The sequence below is a fragment of the Alligator sinensis genome, unplaced genomic scaffold (genome assembly GCF_000455745.1).
Source record: "Alligator sinensis unplaced genomic scaffold, ASM45574v1 scaffold957_1, whole genome shotgun sequence".
Lineage (NCBI taxonomy): Eukaryota > Metazoa > Chordata > Crocodylia > Alligatoridae > Alligator > Alligator sinensis.
The window spans coordinates 818224-829303 of record NW_005842039.1 but is presented as its reverse complement, the minus strand read 5'-3'; the positions used below and the strand labels follow the sequence as shown (position 1 = coordinate 829303).

General features: G+C 43.4%; 1 protein-coding gene across 5 annotated transcripts in view; it reads left to right on the top strand.

Moving 5' to 3' along the window:
• The window catches only part of PKP2 (plakophilin 2), a 73524-nt gene extending 65495 nt beyond the window's left edge, over nucleotides 1-8029 (top strand). For 4 of the 5 annotated variants that reach the window (XM_025202874.1, XM_025202873.1, XM_025202875.1 and 1 more), the window contains 3 exons: nucleotides 3033-3225; nucleotides 4479-4554; nucleotides 5761-8029. In XM_025202874.1, coding sequence (XP_025058659.1) covers nucleotides 3033-3225; nucleotides 4479-4554; nucleotides 5761-5829 — 338 coding nt within the window. In that variant the 3' untranslated portion in view covers nucleotides 5830-8029. Of the gene's footprint in view, nucleotides 1-3032; nucleotides 3226-4478; nucleotides 4555-5760 lie in introns of those variants that run through there. The other variant, XR_003093787.1, reaches the window with a different exon arrangement.
• The last annotated feature ends 3051 nt before the right edge of the window (nucleotides 8030-11080 follow it).

The following is an 11080-nucleotide window of genomic DNA, read 5'->3' as shown; positions in this document are numbered from 1 at the left end:
CCCAGAGTCCTCCTTTGGCCTGGAGGGAGACTGTGGTCTACCCTCTGCCTCCCGGGGGAGAAGGGCCTGGCAGTAGGAGTCTATCTCCTGCTCGCAGTCCCTGATGGCACGCAGTCTCTGGACTGTGGCCTGGAGCCATTGTCCTGCTGCTCCATGTGCTGCAGTGGATGCTGGCTGGGTCCCAGGGTGCCTCTGCACAGGGGTAGCCAGCAGGCAGCCCCCACGTTGAGGCACCCTGTGCCCAGCGACCCACTGCCCTGCCTGTCTGGGGTGCAGGGTGCCTCGAGACAGGGGCTCTATGTACCTCAGCATGTGGGGCCCTCGCACTGAGGCACGTGAAGACGGGAGCACCCAGCCCAGAGCTGCCTGCTTGCCCGTCTCAAGGCATCCTGCGCCCCAGCCAGCTGGGGAGCGGCTGGCTGGGGCGAAGGGTGCCTCAGCATGGGCTGCCTGCCCCCCTCTCTCCATGAGCTGCTCCCTGACTCACTGGGGCACAAGGTGCCTCAGCACTGGGGCTCCACAGCACATGGAGACAGGGGAGCAGGTAGCCCTGGCCTGTCTGCTCGCCCATCTCCGTGTTTGTCCCAGCACGTAGCACTTCAGCATGCTTTGCAGAGTTTTTATTCTCAGGAGTTTTTTTGGCTACCAGGAAATCCCAGTAGCAGATTTTTCCCCAGCACTGCAGATTAGCAGTCTGGGGCACAGTTTAACGTGCAACATGTGTGGTTTGTGACGCAGCAAAAAGGTTTGCAGTGCCACAAACTGCACAGGCCTGCATGTCTGGATCCAGCCTTATAGTCCTGCAAAAGGTCCATTTAATCTTTACGACGTATCATAGAACCAAAAGTTTGTGTCTGTATGTACTCTGTAGAAATAGTGGAGAGACACTTAGTTTTCAGTGGCCACATCTACATGAGACGCTGACTGCACAGTTGTTACTGCACAGTCATTTAATACTTGCATACCCAAATACTAAATGACTGCGCAGTAACCGATGTGACTGAGCGTTAGTGTCTTCACATGGCTTCTTGATGGTGCTGACTGTGCAGGAGCTCGTTACTACTGCTTGATAGCGTCATGCCTCAGTTCATGATGATGCTGCGTAGTAGTAACAAGCTACTGCACAGTCAGCATCTCGTCTAGCTGCGACCACTAATTAGCTATGAAATAGCTAGCTTCAGATTGTTGAAATATCATTTTTAGGACTATGGGCTGAATTTGAATTCATATATGGTGTTACAAATTCCAAGCAGGTGAATTTCCAAGACTGAATGTAAATTGTGCATAATGAAGGGTAGGGTTTATCAGGAAAAGTAACACACACAGAAGTATGTAACCAAGAGTAATATAAAGTTTGAAGGAGAGTTGTTTTATTTTGCATCTTTCTGCAGTCTTCTTGTTTGCTTTACACAGTATAACTAGATTTGGGTAAAATTGTTGGAGGTATAGTTTCTTCACTGAAAAAAATGCAATTCTGGGTGGACCAAAGCTATTTATGGGTTTTAGGTTGAGCTTCACAAATAGTTTATTTTGAGGAAAAAAGAGTGCTGTCTATTATTGCCTTCTTTCTTCCTTCCTTTCCTTTCTTCTTTGGTGTCTACAACCTGTTTGTCTAGTTTAGATGTTACATGGCCATGTTTATTGAATATTTTTTTAATTATTTCTTAAGATAGCTCTCAAAACTTTCTTTTGTTTATACACTTTTATCTGAGGTGATATGTTTCACATTTAGAAGATATTCTAAGAATCAGATTGACTGGTCTCCCTAAAAAAAATAAGCAACTCCCTTGAATAATGTGGTCACCATCAGCTGATTTATAACATAGCAACTGTTTATGTGCTATTCAGAGGCAACATGAAACTATAGCTTGACATTTCATTATAATTTAATCCCATCACACATGAAACTTGTCATGCTGCCTTCTGAAGTACAGTGTATACAAGAATATTTATAATGGGAAGCAGAGAATGGTGCATATTGCACAGAAAGGGACCTACAGTTCAGGGTACTCCGAACTACTGCCAGCTGCCACTTATGGTCTCAGGTTAGCATTTACTCTTGACTACAACAACCTTCTGAGACTGCTGAGGGGAGGGACTTCTTTATGTATCATAGGCTTCTATACAGTACCTACAACAAGAGAATTTATTAAGCTGTACACCTGGCTAGAGGATCCTATCCGCTATGAAGGTATGTTTTCCATAGCTTGGCACATCAATCCAGCAGAACTCCAAGCCCTCTGAGAATCATAGACGATACTGCACTGGTGCACTCACTCAACTCAGAAAGCTTCTTACCCATTTTTACCCATCTTGCCTACTCAGCCCAGCGTAAAATTTACCCTGATCAGTTTAGTATATTCTTCAGTAGAGATCCATTCTTCAACTTGCTGCTCAGCTCCCAAGAAGTGCTGAATCCCCTACACTCCCGCCAATTTTGTGTCCAATTCAGGAAAGCACTGCTTTGCTAACAAGCTGCTTACTTTTAAACAATGGGACTTAAGCATGTTTAAAGTTGAGCTCCTGTTTCAGTGTTTTTCTGAACAGAGATTGGCCTAAGCAACTTCTGGATTCAGGCAAAAATACAGGAAATTCAGCATCACACATGATATGACTAATACATACCTCAGACCACATACAAGTGCTACATTAACCCAGATGCTGTGTGCACACTGGCTCAATTAGTTCAAAATATTTTTAGAGCCATTTCTTCATTAAATTTCAGTTCATTCATGCACCCTCATCCTTGATTTATTGGAGAGAAACATTAATTTATGCTAGTCTGACTGACACCAGAAAGCTACAGAATATATCCTAGCTAAGAAATATATGTCATGTGATCGTTATAGCTAGACATCATTATTCCTATAATTACATATAAAATACAATTATACACTTCAGTATGAAATTACAGTTCACTTGTTAGCACACACCCAGCACCACAGGTAGTGAAAGCATGATGTGTTGTGTGTATAATGTAGAATATACGCTATACATTTAATTGGATTCCATGTTTCGTTTTCATCCTGTAGCTAGAGAAGTTTTACCTGATTTGGTCTCCATACTTCCTGACTTTGTTCCAAGTCCTGATGAGGTTGTCAATGATACCGCTGCTTCTGTCTGCTACACCTTGTACAACTTGACCCGAAACAATTCCCAGAATGCACAGCTTCTCCTAAATACTGATGGTCTTCCAAAGATTATGAACATCAGCATAAGTGACAGGTGAGTCACATTATATAATTCCCCATGACAAAAGGAGCAGCAACATCCACTGGAAAGAACATATCTTAAAAGAATACACAGTTTAAATAATAATTAAAATGTTAATTGAATTGAACATAGTGGGTACATCTACATGTGCCACTATGGCATCATGGTTACTGCACCTTTTGGAAGTACTAAATGACGGCACAATAGCAGCCAGTACTGCACTGTGCTTGGCGCACACAGTTATTTTAGGCACTACATCACCATAGTGATGCACTATAATGTACACTATGGTGATGTAGCTGTGGCATCATGGGTTTTGCCCGCAGATGCTACGTCGCCATAGTGCATTGCTACAGAGATGTAGCGTCACATGTAGACACACCCACTGGGTTATATAGTGAAATCCTTTTGAATAATTACTCCATCCAAGAGTAAACTTGCTTGCCCCTGTCTTCTTAAATGGTCCTTCAGCGAGTTAAATTATCTGTTGAAGGACTAACCCTCTTATAGTTGTTCTTTGTGACCATTCTTTTCTCATAAAACAGTGGAGACTTTTTAAGAGTGAACTTGCCCTACAAGTACATAAAATACAATACATAAAATAACGAAATATTACTCTCACCAGCACTTGGGGCATTTCAGGGATCTCCTTCCTGGGGAATATTTCACCCTTAAATGGTATAAATACCCCTAAAAAAAGGAGGCTCCAGGGCCCTTTGTTTCCCTATGATTGCAGAGCACATTGCCACTGATAGCTCACAAGGAGGTGTGTTCTTTACACTGGCCACATCTACTCAAGGCGCTGACTGTGCAGTGATGACTTCACAGTCATGTACTACTGGTATAGACAAGTACTAAATGACTGCAGTAACTGGAGTTACTGCACAGTAGCATCACCAAGCAGCTTTTAGGTGACGCTGACTGCACAGTAGCTCATAACTGCTGTGCAGTAGCATCACATCACGCTTCATGCCACATGATGCTATTGCACAGTAGTAATGAGCTACTGCGCAGTCAGCATCTCATGTAAACACTGCCACTATGTTCACTGGGAAGGATGGCATGAGGTCTGTTAAGAAAGCTGAGAGAAAGAACTCAGCTCTTAGGTTCAAAATGAAGGAGCAACTGTTTTTAAGTGATTGTGTTGTAAAGTGTTTGTTCTATTTAAGTCCACATGCATTGTTCATGACCTGCAATGTTAGCTGTATTTTATGGGTTTTTTGTTTTGTTTGGTTTTGTTTTACAAATGGAAATGCTACATTCAGCAAAGCGGGCAAAGCTGCCTCAGTCCTCCTGTACTCCTTGTGGTTGCACACTGATCTGCACAGTGCCTACAAAAAGGTAAGGTCTGAGTATGTTCAACTGGACTTTTCAAATTGCAAAGCAGTTTCTTTCTGCAGTTTCACTCATGTGATCTGCTGTAACAGAGTATCAAGTAGGTCTGCACTATTGGTAAGTGTACCGTTCTGTTACTACCATAAAGGAGAGGGGGCATTTATTCTTAATTTGGTATTTCCATGTGTACATGCTGAATCCTTCCAGTTAATAAATGCTCAGCTCCCACTGGGTATCTATTTGGAGCTTTCTGTGCGCTACCAAAGTTGACAGTAGCAATGATGTTGAGCAACACCTGAGCAGATATCGATCTAGCACGGAAAGAACTAATTTGATATGAAAGGAGTATGACACCAACAAAAGCAAAGATAGGCCAGCAGGGAACTTATTCCTTCTAAAAAGCAGTTGGGGGAGGGGGGGCAGTTTGGGGGGGGGTTGGTTTGGTTGGGTTGGGTTGGGTTGGGTTGGGTTTTGGCGGGGGGCGGAGGTTGGCTTGGTTTTGGTTTGGTTTGGTTTTTACATGTTTGCATTAATCAAAGATCTTAATTATATTCACACAAAGGGGCAGGGTCGAAGAAAGGGTGTTGGCCAAGTGAAACTGCATACTCAAAATTAGACAAGAATCAGCCATAACTGAATTAGCCAGTGAACTAGCTCACTTCTTTCCCCATTTGTTTTTTGGTTTTTTCCACACTGGGGGTCATTTAAACTTGTTTCATCATTTAGGGGGCTCTTCCCTGCAAGTTTAATTTCCCTGTTCTTTTTTTATTTATTGTTTAGCCTCCGAAAATCCCCCATAAATTTAAAATAAAGCCATCTTCCGGGGGCAGGGGGGGTTGTTTGTTTCCTATTTTAATCCTTGATGGAAGGACAGTGTATGCAAGATCTGTATTTTTTGGTTAGCCACAATTATTAAGACCTAGTTTTCAGAAAGTTCTGAGCCCTCTGAAAAACAGGTCCATTTAAAGTGGTTTATTAGACAATGAAAAAGTAAGGAACCTAACATCACTAGTCACTTTCAAAAAGTAAATCTGGCAAACAAACCAAAGGAATAACTTGAGTAAATAAAACCAATGAAATCCTGGAGCATTCTTTTACAGAAAGTTTCAGATACTTTGTATGTGCTTGGAAATTGCTTGTTGTCCTATAGTGCCTTCATTTACAGACTTGTCATTTATTATAATTAGTTCTTTTGTTTGTTTCATTCCAAAGGCTGACTTCAAGAAGACAGATTTCATCAATAACCGGACAACCAAAGCCTACAACTCACTAAAAGACTGAGGCTGGCTACATTGACATTAGAGAGATGAGAATATGTATGGATTTGTATAGTGGTCTTTCAGTGTCAGTTCTACCACTATGAACTGTGAAACATCTCAGAATGTTTCTTTATCCTATTCATATTGTTCTCAATTTTACTTAACAATATAAACAGCCAAAGATGATAGTCTTTAGGATTCCTGGTGCAACCTTTCAGGCAAACTCACTAATAGTCAATGCTTCATACACTACTGCGTCTAATCTAATAGCAGTTTATGCAGAGAGGTTGGGAATTCTAACTAGCAAAATATTCTTTATAGGCTACATTTTAAATGAGGAATCCTCCAGGGCTGACTTTCAATTGCACTGCTCAGGAAGTAGAAGTTTTTTATTTACAATAATCATTACTCTTTGAGCATGTGTAGTGCTAAAACTGTACCTCCAGGCTGTGCAGTTGAACAGAACAGACAGAAGATTTTTTTTTACTACATGCATTTTATAAAACACTGAAAGAGTTAGTTATTTGCGGGGGTCTGTATTTTTTGTATTAATGTATTCACTGACTCCCAGAGCTTCTTTGCTTTGAGAGCTCAGCAGTGGCAGCAACACTGACAGACAGTAAAGTCTCCAGTGTTCTATGAGAACTGACAGCCTGATCATCCCATTCTCCGCTGAACCTTCCTCTCACTACTGCAAGGCTTGGTGACTGTCCCAGCAAGATTTTTAAATAGTATAAATACATGTCAGGTACATTGGGTTGAGCTCTGATCTGTCAATCAGTGCTAACTGAGCAAAATTGCAGCTGGTAATTCATGGATAATTTTAAGAAATGTCCAATTTTAAAAAGCATTCTATTGATGGCTGTATATTGGAAAGGGTGCAGAGACTGATCCCTTTTCTTTCTGAGTAAGTATGAAAGCATGAGATTAGCATCATTCTTGCTTAGGACCTCATCTGAACCTGACTCGTATTCCCTCAGCTGGAATCATAATCCTCCCCACAGTGATGCACTGTAATGTGCTGATTGAAGGAGTTTGAGTTTAGATGTGGGAACAGGTAATAGGAGGAGATAGGCTTCCAAGTAACACAAGACTGTTTTCATTCTTTGTTCCTGGGGGGGAAGGAAGAGAAGCCAAAATGTTGAAAACAAATGATGGACTCTTTTAGCAGGAATTAATGGGTTTTTCTTAGTATTCCTTGAGCCAGCAACTGTTCTTCAAATGCAAAATAAAAAGCACAAACAAAAAACACCACAAAAACTCCACTCTAAGCCAGTTTATTAAGTGGCATAAATACATAAACTGGTGTCACTCTGCTAAAGTCAGTGGAGCTGCACTAGTTTTCTACCTGAGAGTGTGCCTGGAATAGGGAACCCTAGCCCTATTGCAGAGTGGAGAGGGCCAGGAGAAAGGGCAGCAAGGCACCCTCAGCTAGGCTCTGGTCACCTACAGGCAGCCTCCTAAACAGCATACTAACCGCAACATCAAGGCATGGCAGGAAGGAGAGAGGAGCCAGCTAAGGGAGATTGGGGTAAACAGGCATGTTCCGCACAGCTGCCAGGGGGCGAAACGACTACCCTGGAAGTGCCCTTAACTGTTTATACGCTTCTTTTGTCCAGCCAGCAACCTTCTCTGCCCTCCTAGTACCAGATGGTAGTAAAAGATCTGTGCACTGGTCCTCACCCGTTAGAGAATTTCTCCACATTTGGGAAATCTTCAGAGTTCAGGCTCTGGCACATTTAAGTCTGCTTAACTACTGAGCGAAATAATTTTATCAGTCCTTACCCGCAGAGTTGTATCTTACCTAGAACTGCAACCAAGCAAAAAACAGTGTGGTATCATATCCAGATGTCTCTCTGGATATGAGGCTGTTAAAATTTGCTCTCAGAGAAGTGCAGCTCTCATTGAGTTCTGTAGCAATACATGCTTCCAATGCATAGTTTGTCTCAGGAAGGTTTAACAACTGTGCCCTGCCCCAGGTCATTTCTGTATATTAGACAAAGCATTTGAATTTGCTTTGAAAAACTAAAATCAAATATAACAAGTGGGAGGTTCTAAAGTATTTTGTATGTTTCAGAGGGAAGTTTTCAAGAAGCTCTAGGTCCAAAAACAATATGAGAGAAAGACAGGGTTACACGACTTCATGTAAATGAAAATATTTTCATTATTTTGAAAAAAATGGGACTGAAAACAGATAATTAAAATCTAAACTTTCCTCACAATATGTTACTCCAAGCACTGCTGTGTGCCACTAATGATATGGAACTGAATCTTCTACTCTTATTTTACTGCCCCAAAATGTATGAAATGCAAGCATGAGAATACATAGAGTCCAAAGAGTAAAGGTAAAGAATAAAAACCAGCACAAGCTAGGTGCAGAAGAGTGAGGAAGGGGCCTTTCACAATTGCTCAGCAGTGGAAGAGTACTGTAAAACTTCCAGTGATTTCAAAAAGAATAGTTTGATAAATGTTAAATATGTCTGAAGTCTCCAAGATTTAATTAGATTTGAACGTAAAGGGGAGCACAGCATACAACCCCTCAGACCATGCAGGTAGGGGTAAGGCATGGCTGGAGACCCTGGCCCAACACGAAACTCCAGGAGGGCCGTACAGGGGGCAGAAGCAGGAAGGGTTAACCCACCTCCCACCACCGCTTTCCCCAGCTGACCCAGGGATCGGAGGAGCCCCAGGGCTATTCCTGCCCCACTGCACTGCAGAGAGTGACAGTATGGAGTGCTCAGCTCCAGTGGTGACTGAGAGTGCTAGTGCACCCCCTGACAGCCAGTGTTCCCCGCTTAGGCAACAGGCAGGGTGCCCCCCTGAGAGCGCCAGCCGGGGAGTGGGGATGCCAGGAGAAGTGATCCCCGTGGTTCCCCTGTGACTGATTGCACCAACTGGGGGGGGCGGGATCCCCCTGCGGCCGATTGAGCCAACCCAGCACAACCCCCACCCCCGTCAATGCAGTTGGCACCCCGACTCAGGAGGCACCAGTTGCCCATGCACCAAGAGGCTCAGCCGAGGACAGCTACTTTCCAATGCCTGCTCCTTTCTGCCCCACTCAGGGGGACCCGCCCTGGCCAAGCCCAGCACCCCGCACAGCTGCTCCCTTTGGCTACAGCAGGTGGCAGCCCTTGAGGCTGCTCCCTGTGTCCAGGTTATCCAGGGACAGTGGCTAGTGGACAGGTTCCTCCTCCCTACACCTGTTCTCTACTCTGCCCCCAGGAACCACACTGGCTCAAGGGCTCCATCTGTGCAAAGGGACAATGGTGGCAAGCAGCCCTCTTTTCTGTGCCTGCTCCCTGCCCAGCTCCCTTAGCAGTTAGGAGAGCTCACTGTGTGGTACACTAGAAGCCCCTACTACAACCACACCATTGAATCCCCTTTGGATCTGCCCCTGGCTTCGGAGTTTGTCCTGTTGGTACAGGATTTATTGCTGGTAACAGCATCCCTTTAACTCCTGATTGTTCAAAAACTGTTTAACAATAATGAGGAGGAAAAATCTGAACAGACATCATTTCAGTGTTATAAACGGGTGTGTAGGGAGGAAACCACAGATGTGCCTTAAAGCTGTTCTTCCTCACTGCTGTGAGATCAAAAACATTTCAACAGGACGCCAAAGAAAGCAAAACATTGTTCATGGCAGACGTAATAAAACATTATCTCCAACAGAAAAATCTGCCTCTGGATTTTATTGTTGTTAATTGACCTACCTAGAAACTATAAATATCTTGCCTTCAAGCCTTATCTCTCCCTTTCAAAGGGCAAATCTATTTTTAGTTGGGTCTTGCTCTGGAGAAGCAGAATTTGCTGCAAAGCAGTGTGTACAGTTGCAGTTTAGCTATCCAGCTTGCCTGGTTATGCCAAAGGACTCCTGTAGTAATCAGTTTACAGTAGAATGCCAGCTAAAGCCTTCACTGTAAGGATAAATGATCTGCCAATGTACTAGGCATGCCTGACGTTTTCACAGTTTGCATTGGTGTTTGGTGACCTATGTGCTTTCTGTGCAGCATATCATCATGGTATAACCTGAGCAGCTCACACAGATCAATGGAATTGTCTTCACAACAGTCCTGTGAAATTGGGAAACATTATTATCCCCACTTTACAAAAGGGGAAACCGAGTCAGAGAGACATTAAACAAAATCCCCAAGGTCACAAAGTCTGTGGCAAAGCTGAATGTTGAATCCAGATCTCATAAGTCCTGGGCTGGTGTCTCACCAGAAGAAGCTTCTCCTTCTTTAGCAGACATAATTAGTAGTTAATAATACTCTGTGAACTACCATAGAATAAAGAGTTGGATTCATGATCAGAAAATGGCTTGCTCTTTTTCTTGTTTCACCCTTCATACTTCCTATTTCTGCTCTTCTGGTTGGTAAGCAAGGGCAGCACTTTCAGGCTCCTTTTCCAGTTAGTACTAAGTGGGTGCATTTACACAAGATGTTTACTGCACAGTAAATGTCTTGGTGTCTACACATGTGCCTTTATTAGGCTGGAGTAAACTAATTTACTGTGAAGCAGAATAGTACTTGTAAATAATTGTAAATACTTGTAATTACAACTATTTACAAGTACTATCCTGCTGCAGAGTAAAAATCTCCACAGCAGGGCACATGTAGATGCTGGAGAGACTGGCTAGGGTATGAGGGTGCTTCAGCATGGGGGCTGCCTACTGGCTAGCCCCCACACCAAAGCACCTTCATGCCCCAGCCAGACCCCCTGCAGCATGTTGAGCCAGGGGGAGCAGCCCCAGGCTGACAGACTAACCCCCCAGAACCACCTGCCTGCCAGGGCTACTCCAACCTGGCTCAACATACTGTGATCCCAGATACACATTCAAAGAGCAATAAATTCTGGAGTTTATTGCTTCCTATTAATTACACATGTAGACACACCCAGTTAGATCCAAGATCGCTGTGTTAAACTACAGAGTTGTCTACAGATGAAAACAGGCTTTGCACACTTGACCCCACTCACATGCACCAAATATCAATGCTGTCACATAGCTGTTTTCTGATGCGTGCCCATGGTATAGCCAGCATCATTCATATTTTGGTATGTTCATGAGAGCAGCACTAGGTCCACCCAACAGTGGCAGCTTTCTGACTTTTTTTCAATGCATGGTTTATCTTAAGTGGGAGCAACAGGCTGGGTCATGCTTTCAGGACACCTTCTCTAGCACCACCTAACACAATGCAGACAGGTCTTGCATATATGACAGTTGGTTTTCAGTGTTTCTTTTAGTTTGGGTAGTATTATAAGGTACATACAAGGTG